We start from the raw sequence: 27,731 nt of genomic DNA, 5'->3' as shown, positions 1-27,731 counted from the left end.
TTTTTTAGTTCTCAGTGTCAGCAGTAGGGAAAGATAGACTAGATGATTGATTTTACTTATTTGATTATTTCTGCTACTGAATTAAGCTGTACTGACCCTTGCAAAACTGCCTTACTAATAAAATATTTAGCATAAAGAAAATCTAAAAGATGTTGTGGACATTCAGTTAATGAGTCACCTTAAAGTTCTTTGATGGTTGTAAAATAAATAGCTCTGATGTTTGATTCTGGAGAGGAAAAAGTGGAAAATGTTTTATAGGTTGCTGGTAGCCCATATGTAAAACATCATCCTTGGGACTCGCCGAGTCACTAAAACCAACCTGGTTCAATAACAAATGCAAGTTGTAATATAGAGAACGAGCGACCGTTAACAGGTGTGCTCTGTGAAACTAGTAGGCTGCAGGCTGCTCAGTCTGGCTAATTCACAGGGGGAAGAAGGGTGGGACACCTGGATGTAGGCCGTCAGAAACCAGGCGAATCGTTTCTCGAAACCAGCTTAAACAGAGTTTACTTCAGTTCTGGACAGGGTAAATCCCAGCAGATTTAGGAAACTCAATTAACCCGTTAGAACGAGAGCTGGTAGCACATCTCCCCTCTCAGAAGAGGAAGTAGAGAGTAGAGAAAGAAGGGGGGGGGTGCGCAACAACAAGTGTTAATATAGTTTCTTACTGATATTTTATTATTTTTTATCCAAACATCGTCATTGTCAAGCTCAACCTTTCAACACCTTTAGGCATGTAAATGATAATTATTGTTGTTTGGGAAAAAGTAAAGAATGGTCTTTGAAACATATTAATTCTTGTTTTCATCATATCATATGTTGCTCCATAACCTAGCTAATGTGGACTTATGGCAACTTTTAGTAAAAATCTTCAACCCCGTTACAGTCTGGTCAACTGTTACAATGGGTTCAACCGTTACTTGATACATTGTTATGATTTTTTTATGTAATAACAGCAAATATTAGACTAATATTTGTTGGACTGTATGCAAAGTTTAAAGAATGATTCAAAAACAAAAAAAGCCTGATTGAATGTTTATTTTAAAGTATATTTTTATGATTTATGAAAAAGCTTTTTCATCAAGTTGCCATATTTTACTTATCAGTCTAATTATTATGATTCAAAATCAAATAAGATATACATTAATATCAAGGGACAGGTCATCTAAAAGGAACTGGAAGAATTAGTTTAATTATGTTAGAGTTTTACTCATAGAGGAATGAAATTGTCCTGTTATGGGGTTGAATTTAAAGCAACCTAAGTAACAAAGAAATTCTTAATACTGTTTGGGATTTCATGGATAAGGTGGGGAGACATATTTTCCTGGAGGTTTAAAGAGTCCTTCAATAGATGCAATGATCAAAAACACAATTTATTGTGGTATATTTTTAAATAATCTGAGATGCCAAAATGTACCGAATTCAGAGAATCACCCAATTACTGCTGATGAATAACGGGGACAAAAATGACCCATAATGAACTCACTTTTCAATCAAGACACAGAAACTATCATGTTGATATGACCTTTGACCCACAAACATTTAAATGCATTTTCATCAACTTAATTTTCCCAAATGAAACAGATTCATTTATTTAACCAAATATTAATATTAACACAGAAACACAAAGGCAGAAGTAAATTTAATTTCTAAGTTTATATTTGGATTAGTCTCTATGTCTGATTAAACACAGATTAATGCTGAAAGAAAAAGTTTCTATGAATTAATTTTATGATTCTAGTTGCATCTCTGAGATTCAAACATCATCCAACACGGTGTATTATCAAACATTTCTACAGTAAAACTAAATAATGTCTCCAGTGAATCGCATTCAGAACAACATGTTCTCTAACTTAACATTCAGTTCTGATTGAAGCTCCATTAGATCCACCTTGGATGGTCAGAGTGGAAATGATTCCTGGTTCTTCTCCATGTCAGAGCTCAACACTAAAATCACCAAACTTCTCTCAGTCATTTCAAACCAACATGTTGGTCTCAGAAACAAATCTTTCTGCTCTTTAAAGAAGGCTGGGCATTATTCAGGAGGATCAATGATCAGGAACATGTTGGAGGATTGGAGCGGTTCTGATAGGAATCATTTAGAACATCGAGTTGATGATCTGTCTGGTTCTGTTGTGTCTCACAGCTCTTTATTTTACAATGAACCACATTAAAAATATCTTCAAAGCAAAACTCAAAGGAAAGATTTAAATGAGTTTCTTTTTTTACCAGAATCCATCAGATTTTCACACAAGAAGAATCAGAACCCAGCTGTGTGTCGTTTAAGAGCGACGGTTCAATGGATCATCCCATTCACTTTAAATCTCCTGAACCTCCATCATCAGAGAGGTGAGCTGTTTCTAATTGCTGTAACTATGGAAACTGAACCAGTAAGAACTCAGATGTTTCCAGTTATATTTACAGAGAGTTTTGATCCATTATCTACAGAAATCAGCTGCTCTGTTCTCCTGAAAACACCTTCATATCTTTATCTCTGGGATGTTGATGATGATGTTCTGTTGCTTCCTGGCTCCATGTCAGACTAACAGTGGAACACATTTCCACTGGGAATTACCTGATAAAGCCAGTCTGGTCCATCAGGACTTGGTTCCTGTGTGCATTGTAAGAGCAGTTCAGCAGGGAAAGAAAGCTTCATGATGTGGTTGGTGAGATCTGCTGGAACTCAACCAAACTGAGCTGATGTGGACCATCAGAGGTTCTGCTGGATCTTAGTGGGATCAGCAGGAACAATAAATCTTTACAGCTACTTAGTTCACCTGGTTCACTTCTCACATCCAGATATCACATCATGGACCTTTACCTTCTGATTGTCCCACACTGTCCTGAAGACCTGTGTGGACAGAGCCTTCACTTCCACTGTCCCCAAGCTCTGGGAAACTGTCTCCACCAGCATCAGATCTAATGACAGTTTGGACTTTTTGAAGTCCAAGTTCAGCATCAACCTTTTAAAATGTCTTCTAGGTGATTTTGGTGTTACTGCTCTTCATCCTTGTAGTTCATCTGCCTCTTTTTAACTTCACTCCATTTTGTTCATATGATGCTCTGTTTTTCCTGCTTCAAGTACATTTAATTTGAAACTCTTGGTGATTTCATTTCTGAATACTGCTGGATGAATATTTCCTGACTTCCTAATTGTTCCTGGTTCCTCCACAGAGTGGACCAGCAGAGCTCAGAGGTTCCCAGTGGTCCGTCTGCCCAGCAGCATCAAACACAGCTGGACTCCATATTTATGGTCTGTATAAGAACAACAACTTTTCCAAGCGTTCTGTTCACAGTCATCTCCATGCTGCACTTTGTAGACCAGAGGACTGTCAGTCTGTCAAACATCCATCTGGTGTTTGGCTCCATGATTTCAGTCTGATTTTTCCTTCATCTATTATTCTATTCCAGACGCTGGAGGACAAAATTGTCACTTTTCTGAAGAACGAACTGAAGAAGATCCATAAGATTCTGAGTCCAGATGACCCAGAATGCTCAGAGAGTCAGAGAGATGATGATGAGATGTTGGAAGGTGAGGATGAAGAACCGAGGAGGACCAGCAGAGAGGCAGTGATGAAGATCACACTAAACTTCCTGCGGAGGATGAAGCAGGAGAAGCTGGCTGACCGTCTGGAGAGCAGTAAGAGGATTTCTACAAAGATTTAAAATGATAGATAAATCACACATTTACTGGTGTTTGAAGAGATGGAATCACATTTATGCAAAACATCTTGAGAATATGATTTTATTTAGTTCTTGATTTGATTTTTTTGTCTTATTTTAGAACGTCTTGCTGCAGTTTGTCAACATCAACTTAAATCTGGTCTGAAGAAGAAGTTCCAGTCTGTGTTTGAGGGGATTGCTAAAGCAGGAAGTACAACCCTTCTGAACCAGATCTACACAGAGCTCTACATCACAGAGGGAGAGACTGGAGAGGTTAATGATGAACATGAGGTCAGACAGATTGAAACAGCATCCAGGAAACCACACAGACCAGAAACAACAATCAGACAAGAAGACATCTTTAAAGTCCCACCTGGAAAAGATAAACCAATCAGAACAGTGATGACAAAGGGAGTGGCTGGCATTGGGAAAACAGTCTTAACACAGAAGTTCACTCTGGACTGGGCTGAAGACAAGGCCCACCAGAACATCCAGTTCATATTTCCATTCACGTTCAGAGAGCTGAATGTGCTGAAGGAGAAAAAGTTCAGTTTGGTGGAACTTGTTCATCATTTCTTTAGTGAAACCAAAGAAATCTACAGCTTTGAACACTTCCAGGTTCTGTTCATCTTTGATGGTCTGGATGAGAGTCGACTTCCACTGGACTTCCACAACAAGGAGATCTTGACTGATGCTACAGAGTCCACCTCAGTGGACGTTCTGCTGACAAACCTCATCAGGGGGAAACTGCTTCCCTCTGCTCTCCTCTGGATAACCACACGACCTGCAGCAGCCAATCAGATCCCTCCTCAGTGTGTTGGCATGGTAACAGAGGTCAGAGGGTTCAATGACCCACAGAAGGAGGAGTACTTCAGGAAGAGATGCAGAGATAAGCAGCAGGCCAGCAGGATCATCTCCCACATGAAGACATCACGAAGCCTCCACATCATGTGCCACATCCCAGTCTTCTGCTGGATCACTGCTACAGTTCTGGAGGATGTGTTGGAGACCAGAGAGGGAGGAGAGCTGCCCAGAACCCTGACGGAGATGTACATCCACTTCCTGGTGGTTCAGACCAAAGTGAAGAAGGTCAAGTATGATGGAGGAGCAGAAACAGATCCACACTGGAGTCCAGAGAGCAGGAAGATGATTGAGTCTCTGGGAAAACTGGCTTTTGATCAGCTGCAGAAAGGAAACCTGATCTTCTATGAATCAGACCTGACAGAGTGTGGCATCGATATCAGAGCAGCCTCAGTGTACTCAGGAGTGTTCACACAGATCTTTAAAGAGGAGAGAGGTCTGTACCAGGACAAGGTGTTCTGCTTCGTCCATCTGAGTGTTCAGGAGTTTCTGGCTGCTCTTCATGTTCATCTGACCTTCATCAACTCTGGTGTCATCTTGATGGGAGAAAAACAAACACCTAAGAAATCTTCATTATTTAATAAACTTAAACTAAAATCTCTCCATCAGAGAGCTGTTGACCAGGCCTTACAGAGTCCAAATGGACACCTGGACTTGTTCCTCCGCTTCCTCCTGGGACTTTCACTGCAGACCAATGAGAGACTCTTAAAAGGTCTGCTGACAGAGACAGGAAGTAGCTCACAGACCAATCAGAAAACAGTTCAGTACATCAAGGAGAAGATCAATGAGAATGTGTCTGCAGAGAAAAGCATCAATCTGTTCCACTGTCTGAATGAACTGAATGATCGTTCTCTAGTGGAGGAGATCCAACAGTCTCTGAGTTCAGGAAGTCTCTCCACAGATAAACTGTCTCCTGCTCAGTGGTCAGCTCTGGGTTTCATCTTAGTGTCATCAGGAAAAGATCTGGATGTGTTTGAGCTGAAGAAATACTCTGCTTCAGAGGAGGCTCTTCTGAGGCTGCTGCCAGTGGTTAAAGCCTCCAACAAAGCTCTGTAAGGTCACAAATTGTTACTGCATTTTTTGATAGAAATCTGCTAATTATGAGGTAAATATTCATGTTTCAGTTTACATATTGGTGCATTGTCTCCTCAAAGTGTCCCATTGGGGGGTTGAACAAAAAAGAAAGAGACTTCCTTCAGCAGCTGGACATAGTATTATGCAGTGAACCCTTGTTTTTCTCAGGGGTTACGTTCCAAAAACAACCCGTGATATGCGAAATCCGCGAAGAAGTAACCTTAATTTTTTTACAATTATTATACAATGAAATACTCCATCATACATTGAAACCAAAGATCAAAACCATTTTACAGGCCCATGCATTTGTTTAACAAATAAAAAGTACTGTGTAAACATTTTTGTTGTACAAATAACTACTGTACTGTAAAATAATAATTTTAATATGAACTGAAGGCGGATTCCAGTGCCCGAATTTCGGAGCCTCCAACAAAGCTCTGTAAGGTCGCTGATTGTTTAGGCAGTTATTTTTTATAGAAATATGCTAATGATGAGGTAAATATATATATATTAGTGTTTCCATTTATTGCTGCACAGTGGTGCAGTTGGTAGCACTGTTGTCTTGCAGCAAGAAGGTCCTGGGTTCGATTCCCGGCCCGGGGTCTTTCTGCACGGAGTTTGCATGTTCTCCCTGTGCATGTGTGGGTTCTTTCCGGGTTCTCCAGCTTCCTCCCACAGTCCAAAAACATGACTGTTAGGTTAATTGGTCTCTCCAAATTCTCCCTAGGTGTGTGTGTGAATGTTTGTCCTGTGCGTCTCTGTGTTGCCCTGTGACAGGCTGGCGACCTGTCCAGGGTGGCCCCGCCTCTTGCCTGGAACGTTAGCTGGAGACCAGCAACCCTCCCGACCCCATTAGGGACAAGGGTGTAAGAAAATGGATGGATTGATGTTTCAGTTTATATATTGGTGAATTGTCTCTTCAAATTGTCTCACTGGGGGGGATGTGTAAAGGAGACAGAGACTTACTTCAGCAGCTGAACATTAATATTACATATAAAAGCAGCAAAACTTCTCCTCTTTATGTTAAAATTTAAATTGTACTAATTTAGCTAATTGTGGAATTTTATAATTCTATTTCTAGCCTCTTTGTTGCCTGTAGTTCTGTCCTTTAAGGCTGGATGACTAACTATAGAATGAACCATTTCACAACAAAAGGCAACGTAAATATGTGTAAAATAAGATAGTTCCTTCTCTGGCCAAGAAAAACATAGAAAAATACTATTTTTTAAGAAGTGATTAATAACAGATTTTTCTCTCTGTCTCCTCAGACTGAGTGACTGTAACCTCTCAGAGAGAAGCTGTGAAGCTCTGTCCTCAGTTCTCAGCTCCCAGTCCTCCAGTCTCAGAGAACTGGACCTGAGTAACAACAACCTGCAGGATTCAGGAGTGAAGCTTCTCTCTGCTGGACTGAAGAGTCCAAACTGCAACCTGGAAACTCTCAGGTAAAATGTTCTCAATCCTGGTGAAACCGGATTTCTGTCCAGTAGCTCCTAGCAGCAGTGATGGCATAGTTACTTTGAAAACATAACTTTAATCGGATTACTGATTACTCCTTGAAAAAGTAACTCAGTTAGATTACTGATTACTTGATTTGCAAAGTAACTAAGTTACATTAAAAGTAACTTTTTTAGTTACTTTCAGCAGCTGCTAACAACAACGCTGTGAAAATTACATTGATCTTTACCAATACTTAATTGTAAGCTATTTTATAATGGTAACATCAACAACGTGTCTCCACTTATAAGGTTGAACTGAAGGGGAGATTTTTTAATGGTTACAGTACAAAAAAAACGTTAGTAATTTGTGCATGTTTTGGTGTGGTCCACTATTGTCTGGAAAACTATAAGAAGGATTTTAACCCCTTCTCCACCCCACCAGCCTCCAGGTTGAGCATTACGGCCCTGAGTTTGGTGTCAGAGCACAGAGCTCCTCCTGCAGCTCCACAACTCAAATGGCTCCTGCAAAGATTTGTGACACTTATCTTATTATTAATAATTATAATGGCGTTTAGTTGCACAACTTTACGGACTCGTTCATTCGTGGCTGTTTTCACGTTTATTGCGCTGTTCAGATTAGTCTCGATGTTTCCAATGTTCTGGATAGCTCAACATGATTGACAGGTAATATATTAACTTGACATTAACAAAGACACAGCAGGACGGATCATCCAGGAAATGATGGACAGGGAGAGCCTGACTAAAACTAATTAGAGGTCGGACACATTCTGGGGTTTATGTCTGCTTATTTCCAAGCCCAAATGAGTAACTTCACGTTAAAAAACGATTCCAAATAGCGCAACCCGCGACTCAATAAATTTGCAAGCGACTTTAAAAAAAAAGGCCACAGCCGCTTATAATAATCGGACTTGGCGACAGAAACTCAAAATAGTTTCTGTTTTTCTACCAACAAAATGCGCGTCTCCCTCTTCCCTCCATTGTTTACATTTCTGTCGCTGCTGATACTGTCGCATAAAAACGGAAATGACTTGACAAAACGTGTAGAGGAAATAAAATTAATTTCCAAAAGAAAATAGTAACACACAGTAACGCAAAGTGATTTCGATACATAACTGTAGTCTGACTACTGGATATGAAATAGCAACGCGTTAGATTACTTGCTACTGAAAAAAGTGGTCCGACGTCAGTAACGCATTACTGACATCACTGCCTAGCAGAGATACATTATACTGTCAAAAGTATTTGACCACCCATTCAAATGATCAGAATCAGATGCTCCAATAACTTCCATGGCCTCTAGACATGCAGCCTATTTTCACAAACAATTGTGAAAGAATGGGTTACCCTCAGAAACTCAGTGAATACCATCAACAGGATGTGCAACAACTGGCATCCTATCACTAACATGTGGCTAACAAATCTCCACACATAAACGTTGCTGGTTTTCATTTACTCCAGGCTGAAAGGACCAAGAAGAGAGGTATTTAGAAAGGCGGCGGTCAGGCTTCCATTGATAGTGGAGCTCTGGATAGATGACAGATTGCTGCATCCTAGGTGCACAAATGAGCATTATTGCAGATCCTTCATCCTGCAGTTGTTAGACTTTCTAACAAGAACTGCTCCTAACAAACTCAATAATTATTACATCCTGGCTGTTATATGGTATAAGTTTAACTATTGTAACTTTTTACATTTCTTTTAAATTGGCTAATGGACAGGAAGTTAGACTGTTCAGATAAATTACAATAACAGATATTATTGGCATTGAAGAGATATGGCTGAGAGCAATTGTAGATTCTAGAATAAGTGGAAATGTTTCAGTAACAGGAAGAGGATGAGCAACATGTTAAAATAATCATCTATATTCAGAGAAACAAGTAGAGGAATTTATCTAGAATATATATAATATAAAGTCAGAACCTTGTTGAAATTCACTGTTATACAGACCACAAGAGATCTTTTAAGCTAAACAGTCATTAATATCTAAAATAACCTTTTGAAGAATTTGAATTAATTTGAGTCACAAGATTTTATTTCCTTTTGGGATCAATAAGCTGTTTTTTAATTTGAATTTAATTATATCAGTAGAAATAATAATAATAATTAGAAATGAAAGAAGAGATAACTATTATGAACGTTAGATTAGAATCAGTATGAGCCCCACAGCAGCCTGAATCCGACGGCCAACTGCTGCCTTATTTGTTCGTTCTCTCACTCTTTTATTTTACCAAGACTGCCAGAACCACTTTGTGTCCAGACTTGGGTTTAATAAAACCTCTTTGTTAAAAACATAATCTGGTCTGGACTTTGTATTTTGTGAGTTCTGTGTGATGACATGAGGATCGTAACATATTGGTGGCCCATCCTATTCCAACAAAATGTTTAAAACATATTTGGAGGGCCGTTCAATGTTGTGATATTTATGAATGCAGTTTTAATTGTGGTGACTTCTGAAAGTGTGTTTTCCATGTGTTTAGTAAACTTTAGTGTCAGGTTGGTGGGGTGTTTTCAGAACTCTTTAATTTAAATACTGGGTTAAATTTCCCTGTATTTAATGTTTGGCTAGTGCTTGTTTTTGGATTGTTTTAGGAGCAAAATTGTTTCTATTTGTTTCTATTTTTTCCCACATTAGTTTTGTTGTAAGTTTTTTTCTCAAATAAAAAAGGATTTTTTTATACAAACCTTTTATTTTTTATTCATTCCCTAACATTCTTGTATATTCTGTATAATCTGTGCATATAGCTCCCATATTTATATTTATACACAATATCTATATCTCCTTGCTATAACCCCTTATAGTCCATACATACATAGTCTTGTGCATCTGTAAATAAATATTTATATCTCGTAGAGCACTTCTGGATAGATGCAAACTACATCTCGTTGCTTGTACTTGTGACAGTGCAATGACAATAAAGATGAATTATATTCTATTATTGAGCAATTTGATTCTCCGGCTTCATTGGACTCTTTCTGTTAAAACTGACATGGGATTAATTTAGTTCATAGAGGAATTTAATATTTCTCTTGCCAGCCTCCTTGTTGCCTTTAGTTCAGTCCTTCATGGCTGGAGGCCCATCTATAGACTGAACCAGTTCACAACAAAAGGCAACATAATTATATATAAAACAGTCCCTTAAATCAGTAAAGAGGAACATTGTTGACTGTAAAAAAAGACACATTTTGAAGAATTGTTTAATAACATATTTTTCTCCCTGTCTCCTCAGACTGAGTGACTGTAACCTCCCAGAGAGAAGCTGTGAAGCTCTGTCCTCAGTTCTCAGCTCCCAGTCCTCCAGTCTCAGAGAACTGGACCTGAGTAACAACAACCTGCAGGATTCAGGAGTGAAGCTTCTCTCTGCTGGACTGAAGAGTCCAAACTGCAACCTGGAAACTCTCAGGTAACTCTGGGCACTTGACAAATTGCTGCATCTTAGGAGCAAAAAGAAACATTATTACAGATCCCAGCAGTTGCTTGGCTTTCTTATTTATTCCACATGTTACAAATCCATCCATCCATCAGTTCATACCTTGGGTTCTACCTCAATGTTCTCATCATGTGATGAATTGTGTGCCTGCAGCTTAGGTTTTTGTTTGTGCTGCAGAGCCACAGCTAACAGCTAGCTCCTCACTTCAGCGGCTCTAACGGAGCCTGTGCCGTTCAGCTGCTGTTGCTCCTCCTACATTTTGGACTGAACCATTGTTCTAAGAATGGTGGGGGGTTCCTTAAAATTAATACTTGTTCTTTTCTTAGATGAATGGCAGATTTACTTTGTTCTTTGTTTCTATTGCATTTTTATATTGATATTGTTTAAATACAAAGGTTTCTTTCATGATTTATTTGGGGGGACAATTCCAAGATTGCGGGGGTCCGGACCCCCCGACCCACCTGGGATTTACGCCCATGTCCATACAGGTCAGCCTGTGTCCAGTTTGAGTGAAAAGAGGTGCAGGTGATCCACGCTTCAGAGATCAAGCAGTGGCAGCACGAGGCAACATGTAGAGGCACCAGCTGTGTGATTGGTCCACTCTCCTGGTTTTAAATGCATCAACTATAAACCTATCTATAGAAATAAATCTGCTCCACCAGGCCAGTGAAACGATCAGAGCAACAAAGACTCTTGCAATCCAGCTTTGTAAGAAAAAAAGAGCATTATTGCAGATCCTTCCTCCCAGGAGTTGTTAGACTTTCTAACCAGAACTGCTCCCAAAAACTCTTACATATGATTATAAATTTCTCAACTCTGCTGCACATTTTTTCAAACTGATTATGATGTTTTTATTAAATGTACAGCATCATTATCCCTCTATTATAAATGTGTCCTTACTCTACAGCCTCCTATTATTTTTTATTTTTTATCTTTTCTTCAATGTTTTATTTTTCCATTTACCTTAAACTTGTTGCTGGTAAACCTGAACTTCCTGCTGTGGAAAAATGAAGGATGTTTCTATTCTGATCTGTTCTATAAGTAACAAATGTTGATTTTTTTGTAGTCATGTAACAGAATTAGAGTTTTATTATGATTTCATCTTATTGACAAGTTAATTTATTGATGTTTTTACACTTGTGAAAATGATCACTTCAGACCTTGGGTTCTACCTCAATGTTCTCATCATGTGATGAATTGTGTGTCTGCAGCTTATCAGGCTGTTTGGTCTCAGAGGAAGGCTGTGCTTCTCTGGCCTCAGCTCTGACCTCCAACCCCTCCCATCTGAAAGAGTTGGACCTGAGCTACAATCATCCAGGAGACTCAGGAGTGAAGCTGATGTCGGCTGGACTGAAGGATCCACACTGGAGACTGGAAGCTCTCAGGTATGGAGGAACCTGCTGCAGGAGCAGAGAAGGTCTGACAGAGGAGGAAGAGGGAGAAATGTCTTTAGTCAGTCTGCTGGAAAACATTTAGTTTGAAGCTGAATGTTTAATTTGATAATTAAATATTTAGACGCCTCATCTGGAGGCAGAGATCATTACCCAGTTTTCTGGAATATTCTCCAGACTAAGAACGGCTCACAAGGAAAATTAAAGAGTTGGATGGGTTTAATAGTTTAATAGGGACTCTGACTAAATTAATAAAATAGAAGTTCAGTTAGATTTCCATGATGATCTACTGATGGCAGAAAGGACTTTAAAACAATATTTGATGGAGCTCCAGACCAATCAGCCCCAAGAAGCAAAGATGAGAAGAAAAGTAACTCCATGTTGGTCAGATGGATGTTTAAAAGTCATGGGAGAGAAAAATAAAGAACTTTAGATTTTAAACAAAACTCACAACTTTCAGGATTTAATAAAATATAAATTACATAAAAAGTGAAGAAAACTATTAATGAGGCAAAGAAAGAAAGTGAGAAATTTAACAGTTTCATCCATTTAGTAGTTTGATCTCCACCAGGGGGCGACATCTGGAAAATGATCCAAAGAATGAAAGGAATCAGGAGAGAATGGAAATCCCTTGTTTTCCAGAGGAAATGAAGAATTGCAGTGAATGATGGTGAAAAAGTAGAATTGTGCTCTGTTGAATGTGGTAGAAATGAAAAACAATAATAAGACCTTTTAGACAGATCCAAGAAAAGACTAATGTGTTTAGGTTTTCAGTAGTTGGGAAAGCTTTTGGGATTGTTCAATAAAGTTTGGGAAAAATTCCCAACGTCTTGGAAAAAGGCAGAGACCCTTCATGTTGGAAAACCAGGGAAATATCCATCCGACCAATCAGATTCCAGATCCACAGCTCTGACGTCACATTTAGGATAAATAATGGAATCGTAATAAGAGAAAGAAAAACATTTTATTGATAAAGTAGAGGGATGATATCAGCCCATCAGATGGTTTAGAAGAGGGAGAGGAAGCATCATGGGACTGCAGAGGTCCTTCACCTGATCCTGGTTGTTGGGACAAGAACTTTGTTACTGAACTTAAGGACATTTTTCATGTTTCTGTACGTAAGTAGATTTAATGGTGGAAACTTTTACTCCACTACATTTTACAGTATCTGTACTTTCTACTTCACTACATTTCTATAAAGCGTTGCGTTACAAGTTACATCCAAGTCGCTTTGCGCTTTTTGATTTGTTAGTTAGTTTGAAAGTAATCAATGATTCTGGTGCCGCCTTTGCCTCCCTGATATCATGAACTGCTAGCTTTCAAAAATTCACCATCAAATCTGAAAAACATATCGAGGAAAGTTAAGCTGCTAAACGCTGTCTGAGTTTTGGATGTTAAACTGATTTAGGTTAGAGAAGTTTTATGTAATCTTACCAAGCTTCTAGTTTAAATCGACTGCAATAAATAAAACAATTAAATAGTTGTAAGCAGCTGAACTGGCAGTAACATTGATTACTGCGGTCGGGGCGCATGGAGCGCAGCGTCTCCTGCCATGAATGTCCCAGTAACGTTAAACTCCTCCACATCCTGGTTACTGAATTAATGTGAATAATCTCCATCTCATATTTACATTTACAGTCATATTCAATAAATTAGAATATTGGTTCCCATGAGGCTCGTTTGTCAGGTTTTAAAACAACTTCAGCAGATATTAAACATATTTTTCAATATTTACTCAAGTAAAAATGTTAATGTGGTTGTTTTACTAGAGAACATTTTTGTCTGTTTATTTGTACTTTTACTTCAGTACATTGTTTGAGTTCTTTCTCCACCTCTGGTGAACAGCCAGTAGGTGGCGCTAGAGTCAGGAGGAGGCAGCCTGGAGAAAAGGCTGTTCCTCCCTGATCTGTTTCCAAGCAGTCAGAGTGTAGAAGTTGAGAGCTGGAGAAGTTTCCTCCTGTTGCTGCAGCAGCAGAGATGTTCTGCTTCATGGACTAAATCAGGTTGGAAAGAGGAGAGATCTTTACTGAGCTGCTGGATAAAAGCTTCTGAAACATTTCAACTCTTTCTGGAAACTAATGAGACATAAAAACAATGGATGTTTTTACCATCCAGACCTTTAGAACCAGTTCAGGTCAATAATTCAGTTGTTTCTGTGGAAGATGAACAGATTTGATGTGAAATGATGAAATTCTTCATTTTTATCTGATGTTCCAGCAGATCTGTAGAAAATGGAGCTGCAGCTCTCAGATATTTCAGTCGTCATGTTTTCTATCAATGAATCCACTGATTAAAGCAGGAATCTCATCTCCATGTTCTCCTCCAGAGGTTCCCAAGGTTTGTTCCTGGAAGCTGCTGCTGGTTCCTCCAATCCAGGCTCCGCCCCCTTTAGAGGAAATCTGTCCATATATGGCGCTTAGAGTCACCTTGATGCTGCAAAGCTTTGTTCAGGGATGAGATGTCAGGATGTTAGTGTCAGTCTGTTCCAGGCTTTAGTTGTTCTCCTCATGAGGAGCTGAAGTCTCTGACAGGAACGTAGAGCTGAACAGGAGAAGAACTTGAAGCTTCTTCTTGGCCTCTGATTGCAACAGCAGGACAATCCAACATTTTAGTCTGACTTCATCTGGAAATATTTCTTTGACCCTGAATCAGTTTGAAGGCAGGCCAGCTCCTCATCAGAGCTGAGATCTTCTCTGTCCTCCATGCTGGAAATGTACAAGTCCAGCAGCTCCTGATCAGTGACATCAGAGTGATGATGTCATTTCCCTCTCAGAGCAGCTTGGAAACCTGAGAGGAAAGATGCAAACAAAGACTCTCTGGACTGTTGGATCTGCTGGTTCTGGTTCCAGATGCTCCTTGGACACTTTCACAAGCCATTACTGCAGCTGCTGGATTCAGGATGCTGCTTCTTCTTCTTGGTCTCATTGTAAATGTGTGCAGCAGCACCACCTGGTGGTGTTGGTTGGTAGAGGAAGTGCTGAAAGGTTGGAGGTGTTTGTCAGAGGTGTGTGATGATGGAAGCCTCTCCCTGGTTTGTGAGTCTGAGCTCAGAGATCAAATCTTTGATTCTTGTTGAACTCTTTGTTGAATGTGATGCAGCTTCTCCTTTTTAATGTTTGTATTTCTGGATATTACAGTGAGGCCACAGCAGGTTTTCAGCAGCAGGGCTGTTTAGTGTTTCATTCCTTCATCTGTGTGTGGGAGTGTGGATGGAACAGGTATCCAGGTGTTGTGTCAGAGTTTAGATTGATTGTATTTTAATGCTGATTATTAAATCAGGTTGAGCTTCCAGAAATGTTTCCTTAGTTTCCTGATGTCCTTTTAGGCTTCAGTGAGTTTCTTCAGGTTGTTACTGAGGGATTTCCTTTCTCCTCTCTGTTGGAGCTTTTCCTGTGTTTGGAGAAATGAGTTGTGCTGCAGCAGCACCAACTGTCCTTCCTACATCCACTGCAGTTTGCAATCCAAATGTTGGACTGTTCCTGTCTCAGTGGAGGACAATGTGTGTCTGAGAGACATGTAATGTCCATGTTTGCTGCTGAAAGAGACTGATGGTCTGACCCCCCTCCTCCTTTCAGGGTGGAGCCTGCTGGAGTCCCATTCTTGACACCAGGTCTGAGGAAGTGTAAGTGTGTTTTTCATCTGATTCATGACAACAAAGCAGCTCACATTCAACCATCTTCAAACTGTCACATCACTCATTCAGGAGTCATCATCAAAGTGTCAATAAATGATCAATAACTGCAGCTGGATTGTGTTTGTTCTCTCCATCAGATTCCTGTCAACTCACCATCGACACAAACACAGTGAACAGAAAACTCAAACTGTCTGAAGACAACAGGAAGGTGACATGTGTGAAGGAGCTTCAGTCATATCCTGATCATCCAGACAGATTTGATTTCTGGTATCAGCTGCTGTGTAGAACTGGTCTGACTGGTCGCTGTTACTGGGAGGTCAAGTGGAGAGGAGGAGTTTATATATCAGTGAGTTACAGAAGAATCAGGAGGAAAGGAAACAGTGAAGACTGTTTGTTTGGATATAATGATCATTCCTGGAGTCTGAACTGCTCTGATTATGATGGTTACTCTGTCTGGTACAATAACATAGAAACTCATCTCTCCTCCTCCTCTGTCTCTAACAGAGTAGCAGTGTATGTGGACTGTCCTGCTGGCATTCTGTCATTCTACAGAGTTTCCTTTGACTCACTGATCCTCCTCCACACCTTCAACACCACATTTACTGAACCTCTGATTCCTGGATTTGGGTTCTGTTTTCATGGTTCCTCAGTGTTTCTGTGCTGAGTTGAGTCTAAAGAGTCTAAAGATTTTCCTCCTGTCAGAGAAACTCTCTCACTGTTGAACAGATAGTTCAGTCTCTACAATCTATTTCTTGGTGAAACAATTCTGATTGAGTCCTTGGAAACTTTTTCTTCTTCCAGTCCTTTAAATATGGAAGCTGGCATTATTCCAGGATTATTCCAGGATCCTCATGTTTTTCTGTTTGTTTCCAGTCAAAGCTTCACACTGAATATCAAGATGTTGTTTCTCTGATTTTTTCCTTTCATTCATCAGATTTCATTGAGATGTTGATCATGTTTTCTCAATCACTGATAGGCCTGTCGCGATACACGATAAATCGATTAATCGTACGACCAACAGCAGGACAGCAGCTGGGCTGGACGCTGCCCATGCGGAGAGAGAGCTGATCCGGGAGAAGAGGCGTTTTCCCCACTTTCTTTGACGGTAAATCAAACCCTACTGGGGGCGGACGGTTTGTGAGCCAGCCGAACCGTGGAACGGAACACAATGAGACACCTGCCATGATCAACTTGGTGGAAAGTGATCATGAAATGATCACGAAGACGTACTCGTCTCTGTTGCTGTTAGCTGTACTGGGACTGAAGCGACAAAGCAACTTCTGAGAATACGCCAACTCTCCTTATCAAGACGTCGAAACTCTACTTTATCCTGCTGGGCTGAATGAAAGGCATTCATAAAGAGCGATCCGAAGCTAGCCTGTAAGCGGTGGGAGCTAACTGTAAGCTAATCTGGAAGCCGGTAGGCAGTGGAAATCTGGAAGGTAACTCGTAAGCAGTGGCGAGGAATTTTCATTGGAGAATAAATAAGTAAAAAAAAAATAATTAAATAAAAAAGAGAAAAAAAGTGAAATTGAAAGAAAATGGGACCCAGAAAGACTCCAGCTTCAGAGGATCTGGATGATATCAAGAAATCCTTGGATTTTCTCTCGGAGGAAGTGACAGCTATACGGCTGCACCAAAACAACATTTCGGACTTAGTGAAAGAAGTGAAGTCGTTGAGACTTTCTAATGAGGAAAAGGATAAACAAATCGCTGCATTGGAGAACCGAGTGGCCGAATTGGAACAGTACAGTAAGATAAATGATGTGATCATCACAGGACTTAGAGTTAAGCCCAGTTCGTATGCCAGCGCTGTGGCTGCAACTAGTACTGTGAACCATCGGTAGAAGGGCTTGACTCCACAGAGAAACAGGTGACTTCTTTCCTCCGGACCAAGGGGATAGAGGTGGACTGTGACACTGTGGAAGCATGCCACCCGCTTCCGAGAAGAGGAAAAGATGATAAACCTGCCATTATCATGAGATTCACAAAGAGGAAATACAAGTTTGCTCTGTTAAAACAAGGCAGATTGCTGAAAGGATCTGACGTATTTATTAATGAGCACCTGACCAAGAAGAATGCTGATATCGCCAGAAAGGCTCGGTTTCTGAGAAAACAAGGAAAGATTCAAGCAACATGGACAACAAATTGTAAGGTATTCGTTAAACTTAATGGAACTCCAGAGGAGGCAAAGGTTCTGGTTGTTCGAGACATCGCTGACCTGGATAAGTACAATTGAATGTTTTATGTTATATCTGGGATCTTAGATGATTGCATATGACACTCAATCACCATGTCTCAGTTAAACAACATGTTGTCCTCATCAGCTATGGATACAACATTAGCACCTCGAACTAAAGCAGACTACCCTGAACTGAAAACTTTTGACTATACTGAATATAAAAGTCAGGATAAGGAAAAGGACTTGGACCCAGAAAACAACTTTTTCTATAATAATGGGAATAACTGTTGCTACTACTCGACTCAACAATATAATATTACAGTTAGTACAGACAATAAATTCTCCATAATACATTTCAACAGTAGAAGTTTATATGCGAACTTTAACCACATCAAGGATTGTTTAAATCAATTTAAACAGCCTTTTAGTGTCATTACTATCTCAGAAACCTGGCTTACTTCGAATAAGGGAGCCGATTTTGAATTAGAGGGTTATGAATTTAGTTATATTAATAGAGAAGGAAAGATTGGTGGAGGAGTAGCTGTATATGTGGACAACAATTTCAGATATAAGTTAATTGAAAACATGACTAATGTGGTTATAGATCATTTTGAATATCTAACAGTTGAAATATATATGGAAAAAAATAAAAATATAATTGTTAGCTGTATATATAGGGCTCCTGGTTCTAACATGAACCTCTTCATAGAATGGTTTGAGAAAACATATACAGCTATAAATTCAAAGAACTATTTTATTTGTGGGGACTTAAATATTAATCTGCTAAATGTCAACAATCACAAATTGACTGAAGAGTTTATTAATACCATATGCAGTCTGAGTCTTTTCCCTCAAATTACGAGACCTAGCAGAATCACAGCTAATAGAGCTACATTAATAGATAACATATTTACAAATTTAATAAACACCATAAGTGGATTGTTAGTTCATGACATCAGTGATCATTTACCTGTTTTTGTTGTTTGTGATATCTGCCACAAGAAAGTAATGACTAAAAATAATCCAATCAATAAAAGATTAAGGACGGAAAAAACTATAAATGCATTTAAAGAAGATTTATCTAAACAAACTTGGGAGTCAGTACTAAAAGAAAATGACGTGGATGAAGCATATGATAATTTTCTGAATATTTTCAAATTATTATATGACAAAAATTGTCCGATTGTAGAGTTTCCTTCTGAAAATAAATATTTTGATCATCCATGGATCACAAAGGGATTGCAAAATGCCTGTAAAAAAAAGAATAAGCTATACAGAGATTTTATAAGGCATAGATCAACTGTGGCAGAAAATAAATATAAGAAATACAAGAACAAACTGACTGTTGTTTTAAGAAAAGCAAAACAAGATTACTATAGTAAACAGTTGGACAGAAATAAAAATAATATTAAAGGTATTTGGAATATCTTAAACAAGGTTATTAGAAAAAATATTAAACATGTCAGTTATCCACAAAACTTCACAAACAATGAAGATAAACATTTAAATAATATGGAAGAGATAGTTCACAATTTTAACAAATACTTTGTGAGTGTGGGCCCAAAGTTGGCTGAGGAAATACCGCAGCCCACAGGACATGAAATATCAAATGATGCATTAGTGAGAAATCCAGATTCCATGTTTATTACAGCAGTGGAGGAAAACGAAATTATATAGTAAATAAATGTGAAAATAAAAGGTCAACTGATTATGACGGCATCGACATGATAATAATTAAGAAGGTGATTGTGGAAATTATTAAACCGCTAACATATATCTGTAATCTGTCATTTCAAACAGGAATATTTCCAAAATAAATGAAAATTGCAAAAGTAATCCCACTATATAAATCGGGGAATAGACATGATTTCACAAATTATAGGCCTGTTTCATTACTTCCACAATTTTCTAAAATTGTGGAAAAAACATTTGTTGTCAGACTAGAAAGTTTTCTTAGTAAACATCATCTACTGACTGAAAGTCAGTATGGATTTAGGTCACAAAGATCCACAGCAATGGCAGTTCTGCATTTAATGGAAGAGGTGACCAGTGCTTTAGATAAAAAGAAACATGCTGTTGGGGTATTTATTGATTTGAAAAAAGCATTTGACACAATTGATCATGATATACTACTCAGAAAACTTGAGTGTTATGGTCTAAGAGGAGTAGTGTTGCACTGGATGAAAAATTATCTCAGCAATAGGCAACAATTTGTGCAGTTGGGTAATTTCCAATCCTCATGCTTGGATATTGTTTGTGGTGTCCCTCAGGGCTCGGTATTGGGGCCAAAATTGTTTATTTTGTATATAAATGACATATGTAAGGTATCTAAGAGATTTAACTTTGTACTATTTGCTGATGACTCAACCATCTTTGGCACAGGTGAAGATTTAAGAAAGATGTTGTTTGAAATGAATCAAGACTTATGTAAACTGAAGGAGTGGTTTAATATTAACAAATTGTCACTAAATTTAGATAAAACAAAGTTTATGTTGTTCGGTAAGTGTAAAGAGAAGAGTGATTTAATAATACAAATTGATAATATGATTGTGGAGAGAGTGACTGAAATTAGGTTTTTGGGAGTACTGATTCAAAACAAGATCTGTTGGAAACCTCATATAAGATATGTCCAATCTAAATTGGTAAGAAGTATTGCAGTCCTTGCTAATGCTAGAAAATATTTAAACTCCTCTGCCCTATACATTCTGTACTGCTCACTTATTTTACCTTACCTAAGTTACTGTGTGGAAATTTGGGGCAACACTTACAGAACGTTACTACAACCATTATGCACATTACAAAAAAGAGCCATTCGTTTAGTTCATAAGGTTGATTTTTACTGTCATACCCACAATCTATTTATAGATTCTTATTTATTGAAATTCACTGATTTAGTAGAGTTTAAAACTGCACAGATTATGTTTAAAGTCAGAAATAAAATATTGCCAGAAAAGATTCAACAATTATTTTCCGATAGAGTGGGGGGATATGACTATAGAGAAAACCTTAACTTCAGAACCTTGAAGGCTCGTACAACAATGAAAACATTGTGCATTTCGGGGGTTGGTGTGAGGATCTGGAATAAACTCTCTAAAGAGCTGAAGCAAAGTCCAAGTATGAGACATTTTAAGAAAGGTCTCAAGGCAGCTATTATTCAAAGTTATAAGGAAGAACAAGGGGGATAATCCTGGTTGGGAACTAAAACTTTAGGTATGATGTCATCAAGTAGGTGGCATGTCGGCGCAGGTGTGGGTAAATATATAAAGGTATGAAAATAACAGTGTATTTTGTCTATAAGCAGATGGGTGTGTATATGGGTGTATGTACGTATATATGTTTGTATATGTAAATATATATATATGCATGTGTACAGATGTGTATGTGTGTGTATGCACTATTTTCATCTAGCTGAGGAAATCTTATTATACTTATTATTTCCTTTGTCAGAAAGGATATCGGACATTGAAAATACTGTGATAAATTACAGCTGGAAAAGGGGTATGACCACATAAGTTATACTTCAACATACTCCTTTTCAGACTCATAATCACCGATGTGATGTGTTTTTTTATTGTTTTTTTTGTATTTTTTAAAAGAAATATATTATGTACTTTGTGTCGTTTACACTGTCGGTGAAAGGTTTGTCTGAAATAAAGTAAACTAAACTAAACTAAACTAAATAAATTAAAACTATCGACGTCATTTCAATTATCGGCATTATCGTCTCTTCCGGCCTTTTTCTCTTTCTGTTAATGACACCGAATGAAAAAAGGCTAAACTCCGGTGCTCTCCACTGACTCCTCCCTTCCTCATTTCCTTAGTGTAAAGCCCAGCGCACACTACACGATCTTAGAGCTGTCGGCCGATTGTCGGCCCATTTTTAAAACCTGACAAACCACACATTAGCCGACAGAAATCCTTGGTATAACGGTTCGATCGGTTCGTTCCTGCCGTGTGGTGTCCAACAATGGGCACAAAATAATGGCTACAAGTCCAGTGAACTAATTTAAAAACAAGGCATTAATCAATGCTTTACTGCAATCTACCTGCAATGCATGTGGCTAGTGTCAGCATAAAGTCCTGACTGAATGAAAATCATTATAACCTATTTACGTCACGTTAACGAAGAACAGCTGAAAAGTTACCGGGTTTATCAACTGCGGTAGCAATTTCGCTCCAACTCCTCCCCTTGTCATTTCTATATTCTTTGCATGTTGAATAAACATTAATGTTGTTTCCAAGTCCGCTGGACTTCAGGTTGCGCTGTGTCAGCTGTTTGGGATTCCCTCCGTAATTTCCCCTCAGAAAACACGGAGGAGAATCCGCGCTTTCTGATTGGCTGCCTGTCACATTCAACAGACTGCGTTAAGCTCCCAGTCGGGGAAAAACCCCTGATTTGGATCGGAGCGGCAACGACGATCTACCGTAACACACCACACAATCTTAGGAAGACCAACGTTCTAAGATTGTTGTAAGGGGAAAAATAGCAGCAAAAAATCATGTAGTGTGAACTATTGCATCAGGTAGTCGATGTGCCCATCTTCTCTATTTAAATCTAATTATTACTGAAGGGCAACATAATATACAGACTTCATAATCTGCACTCTTTTGGTTGAATGCAGTATTTATTTCCACTTTGGCTTTATGTTGTTTAGTTTTTTTCAAGTACATTTTTTGTTAATGGAGACTGAGAATCCATTTTGTTTTTGGTTGTTTTGTTTATTTTGTTTATCAGCTCCAGTGTTTAGTGATCTTTTGAAAATAAAGTGCATCTATCTTTGGCAGGAAATCACATGCATTATTACTTCATTTCCATTAAATCAGTGTAAAAAGATCTTCAGACAATATTATCGTTTATCGCAATAATTTTTTGAGACAATTAATCGCTCAGCAAAATTTGCTATCGTGACAGGCCTAATCACTGATCATTTACTGTTTCTATCGGCTCCTATTTTTCTCAACATGTCAGATTTGAATATTAAATCTTCCTTTTGTAAATTTGCTGCAGTTTTTCTTCATGTGTTTTAAATAAAAACATTTTTCTTCTGCATTTGGTTCATTTTCTGCTCATTCTGTTCTTTTCCTGTTCAAATTTAAATATTTGCATTAAACAGATTTTTTCATCAACTCTGCCTTTCAGAAAGTCCTGATTTAAAGTAAAACATTCCCATCCCATGAAGGTCAGAGGTCAATGCTTTGAAGCCTAAAGTGGGAAAATCTTCATATTTTCTGTTTCATTCAGAACTTCTACCTGAAACTCAGAACCTGCAGAACATTTTTCTCTTTGGAGGAAAAATCCCAGGAACTGGAAGATCAGAGCAGAATGAAAACTGGAGATCAGTGTTGGACAGAAAAGGTCTGATCGCTGCATCTCTGCTATATTTGACATTTAAATCTGATAACAAAAAGTAAACCTGTTTTTAGTGAATAAACCAACATGGATATGACCCGCCACAGCGCCAACGTGGGCCACACCTGATTCAACCCAAACCGGAAAATAAAGGATTTAAGTGGAAAAAGCAAAACCCAGTAAAATCAGCAGCTGGTTGTGATTAAAATGCAGTTTGTTGCAGAGGTTCAAACTTCCTGATGGTGACCTCTCCTCCGTCCCTCACCTTGTCTGGCCGGTTTTAATCCTCACTGCAGTGTTAGACTGGAGCTCATCTCTCAGATTAACCAGATTAACACTGAGCTGCAACAGGAACCAAACGTCTCTCCTCCAACTTATTTCACTGATTAATAACAAGGTTGGATAAAAACATTGAGCTGTATAAAAAGTTGTTGCTATTTTCAAACATTAAGTCATTAAGTTAGGATAACCAAAACAATTTCTGTTTGCTAAATGCAACATAAATATGTCATTTGGGGAATGAAACAACTTTACCAGAACATCTTAACATCTTCCTAGAGCAGGATTATGACTATAGGAACAATACAGATCAATAAAGACAAGCACAAGGTAGAACAACTAATATAGTTTAATCCTGAATAAATTACACTCATATAACCACCAGTAAACAGTATCAATATATATCAGGATAAAGATATATAGAAATATGATACATACTAAGAAAACTAACCAGAAAATTCAGACACCAATTTTAAAATGCACCTAATTATTACTTATTAATTTTGTACATCTCAAATGTAGCTTAAAAACAGACTCCTTGCAAGAATAAACAGTTACTATAGCAAGTTTAACGGTGTAAAAGTTACAGAAAGATTGTAACTTTCATTTCAAAGTGCTCTGAATAAGAAAAAGGTTAAAAATAGGCATAAAACATGAGATTCAGAGCTGACAAAGTGGTAGAAAACATTATAAAAGCACAGCATGAATCACAACTTCCTTATAAATTATAAATCACGTTTTTTCCCCCTGTATGAAACATTTACCTTTGATCCAAGCTCAAATGAACAAAAGCTTTCCAAGTACAGATCGTCTCCCTGGCTCTGGCTGGATGCAATTTTAAATGTTTTTAAATCATTAAAACTTCACCATACCATTTATTTTTAATGCGCGTCAAATTGCACCAAAAGTTTCATGCATGCTGGTGGAGCTGAAGAGGCAGAATAAACTTATAGAAAACATGCTCCTGTAACACCAGCAACTCTCTTTAACATTAAGGCAGAAGTGGAAATTAAAGGCGAAACATAATTTATACTGAAGGCAAAGTTTAGAGATAAAACATGAAACATTTACTTATTTATGCCTGTATGGAAAATTTAAAACCATTTCCAATCAAATACTTTTAATGACATGCAAGAAAAGTCAGAAAATTGCTTTGACACCAAGTTCCCAAAATAAAGAAATAAGTGATTAACATTTATTATTCACAGTTGAGATGCATGGATCATATACGTATTAAAGAGCCTGAATACAAAAATGCATAACACATTTTTTTATGTTTCCTAGTAAAAAAAAGTATAAAATCACCAACTTTGAACATACAGAGAAACAAAATGAAACGTGCAAGGAAAAATACATTGGAGGTAAACCCAGACCTTTATTCATTTATTTAAACAGAACTGCTTTTGAAACATTGTGCACATATTTCTGTTAGGTTTCAGGTAAGGATGCTTCTTCAAGCTTGACATCAGTAAGCTTTATGCAAAGGTTATGAGTGTTTTAAATCACAATTTGGGAACTTCGCTGAGGTAATATTAAAGAATATAAAAGCATCATCCTTTATTATTTCATCCACTTTGTAAAAGTGGATGAAAGTGGCAGAAAAACAGACCCACAGAATGATGCTGCCACTGCCATGTTTGATATTTGGTACAGTGTTTGTAGATTTAACATCTTATCTTAGCTGCTCCAAATATCATCTTAGTCACTGTTTTTTGTTTCATTTAAACATAAAGAATAAACCTTACATTTTATTTTTTTTTTTTGCAATACTTAAATTGTTTCACTTGGTTTCATATATTCAACAATTCAAGTTTTATTATAATAATTACGGTAACAGAGAAAATCAGTTTCCCACATGTTCCTGTAAACTGCTCTTCCTTGTGCATTTTAAGGTCTGCTAGAAATGTTTCCACATCAAAATCTCCTGCAAGTTCAGCACCTTTTTCCTCAACTTGTTCAAACAAACAAATTTAACAAGTGCAGAAAAACACACAGAAGTTTGCATTTTAAGTGTTCAGAAAAAAAAAGAGCAAAACTATGTACAATCACTCCACTGGTAAAAACATAACCCATTGGCCAACGATAACGAACTCCAACACCAAGCTGCTAATGCAAACAAGTAACACAAACTCATACTTGGTTCCAAAGTAACAAAGAAATCCAGATAAATCTGAGCATTGAATGTGGCACTTACTCTGTACAGTACAATTTTACCAGAACTCACTCAAATATGCTTTTTTTGTATTTATATAGCAATAAACATCATGTATATGGAAGGAATCTGTAAAACTTCTCTGCTACATTTCAGAAAATACACATCTTCTGTATTGCTTTATAACTTTTTATATGTTGCAGATAGTAAGCTGTTGCTTTCATTGTCTTATTTACAGGACTGAGCATAAAGGGAGACTTGAAGAAATGAACTAGGATGTCAGGGTAACTTTGAGAAAACGGAGTACTGTAGCACTGAGTTTGGGTTCTGAAAGGCAGGTCAGAGTTGAGGTGGACAAATGTTTTACTGCAAGAATGTTGTGATAAATATCACAAACGGAGACAATCCAGGTGCAGGAAGAACATTTACCCATTTGTCCATTTTTTGATCTCATATTTAAGATTTCCTTTTAGTTCCTGTTAAATCATTGACAGTTGGTCTAACGTTTTCTCATCTCACATTCCCATATTTCTCTCTACCTGGCAGAAAAACAAAAAAACTCTCGGTTATTCATGAGAGACATGACAGTTTGGTGCTTGTTGCCGATGAGCAGGGCCGTGCAGAGACCTATGGAGGGGCAGGGGCTCAAATTTAAAAAATGGCACATTGAACAAAAACTCCGTACAACAACATAGCAACAACCCATATTAATCAACAATCTAAGTGGATCCTACTGTATCATTGCCATCATGCTGGGAAATGCAAAGCAAATATAATCTATATTTTCCCCAACAGGTATAAAGTTTCTGTTTCTGCTGCTGACAGTCCTGGAGGGCTGAGCTGATCTGAGACTGTAGCTGTTAAACAGACCAGAGGAGAGAAGGTCAAAGGTTATGAAGTTATGAAATAAGCAAAATTGCTGCCATTTTACTAATGAAGCCCTAATAATATCTAGTTAACCTCTCGAACAACCTGGCTGCAGACTGATCCACCTGGAATCCACCTGGAATCTACCTGGAATCCACCTGGAATCTACCTGTAATCCCCCGGTGGCCCCTGTCAGTCCCTCGATGCTTTGGAGACATTTTGATTCTTTTCATTGTGGCATGTTTGGCTTTTTGCTGCGGTTCTAATTATTGCTACAATATTTTCTCTGATGTTTATTTTGTGACTCTAAATGGGCCGAATCTTCCTTTAACACTTGAGGTTCTGCAATAACTTCTGTTTACAGCCCAGAACCTCCAGCCCAGATCCTGTCAGCAGCGGCTTTAACCCGCCTGGTAGAAACGTTAAGGAGAAGCAGAGCAAACAGAGAGCAGGTGGTACCAGGTGGTACCAGCTGGTACCGGATGGTACCGGGTTGTACCGGGTGGTACTGGGGCTTTGATCTGCTCCGCTACTCGCGGTGACAGTCGGTACCGTGTCTTATATCAGGATGTCTGATATAAAGACAGATATTCTTTCTATCTGTCGGTGGACCGACTCAAGCTGCCTGTAGAGAACCGGGCCTTTAGCAGAATGATGAAGTTAAAGTCAGAAGTTTCTCTGCAGCATTTCTGAGTTTAGTGGTGAGGCGGGTTTTGTTCCGCTATTGCAAGGACGATTATGAAAATATAAATAGAAACAGTTTTTCTAACGCCAACATCAGACCTACGTTTTTATTCACAAACCAGTGGATGAAAAAATATTCTTGCCCATAACTTGATAGTTAGAGGACACAGATCCTCCTCCTCCTCACCATGGACCCGGAGTCTGAACAACATGGAGGCTCTGAGAGTCATTATTAGACTGAGGGCAGCCAGACTAGTTTATTTTTACTACATTATTATATTTAGCTAAATATTATGGCTGAGGGGCACAAACAGGCCTTCTGACATACAGGTTAAAAATAGGAAAATAAAAATAAAAATTTTGAAAAAAAAGGATAAAAAGGGCAGGGTCTCAAGCCCCCCTCGTTCCCCCCCTCTGTACTTGCCTGCCTAAGACCTATTTATACGGTGAAACACCAACTTCCCAAACTGAAATTAATTAACTAATTAAGTGAATTACTAACCAAAGAACCTATTTAAAATAACAAATTAAACAAAAATTCTAACTATAAATCAACTAGAAAATAAACAAATAAAAATGAACTAAATAATCTAAATTTTAACTGAAAATAGATAAATAACTCCGACACATAGAAAAAAAACAAAGTTCATTTTACTCAAACATATATGTATAAAAAAGTAAAATCAGAGAAACTGGTCATTTTAAGAGG

At 38.2% G+C, this 27,731-nt stretch overlaps 1 protein-coding gene across 1 annotated transcript in view; it reads left to right on the top strand.

Annotated features, from left to right (window-relative positions):
- Window positions 1-16,172, top strand: part of LOC116724910 (NACHT, LRR and PYD domains-containing protein 9-like) — a 93,014-nt gene extending 76,842 nt beyond the window's left edge. Inside the window, exons 4-12 of the mRNA XM_032570702.1 lie at window positions 2,233-2,349; window positions 3,175-3,253; window positions 3,412-3,637; window positions 3,785-5,576; window positions 6,867-7,040; window positions 10,283-10,456; window positions 11,695-11,868; window positions 15,450-15,496; window positions 15,646-16,172. Coding sequence (XP_032426593.1) covers window positions 2,233-2,349; window positions 3,175-3,253; window positions 3,412-3,637; window positions 3,785-5,576; window positions 6,867-7,040; window positions 10,283-10,456; window positions 11,695-11,868; window positions 15,450-15,496; window positions 15,646-16,172 — 3,310 coding nt within the window. The remainder of the gene's footprint in view (window positions 1-2,232; window positions 2,350-3,174; window positions 3,254-3,411; window positions 3,638-3,784; window positions 5,577-6,866; window positions 7,041-10,282; window positions 10,457-11,694; window positions 11,869-15,449; window positions 15,497-15,645) is intronic.
- The last annotated feature ends 11,559 nt before the right edge of the window (window positions 16,173-27,731 follow it).

The sequence above is a fragment of the Xiphophorus hellerii genome, chromosome 8 (assembly GCF_003331165.1).
Source record: "Xiphophorus hellerii strain 12219 chromosome 8, Xiphophorus_hellerii-4.1, whole genome shotgun sequence".
Taxonomy (NCBI): Eukaryota; Metazoa; Chordata; class Actinopteri; order Cyprinodontiformes; family Poeciliidae; genus Xiphophorus; species Xiphophorus hellerii.
Note: the sequence above shows the minus strand (reverse complement) of the source record. Positions and strands in the feature narration are given on the sequence as shown.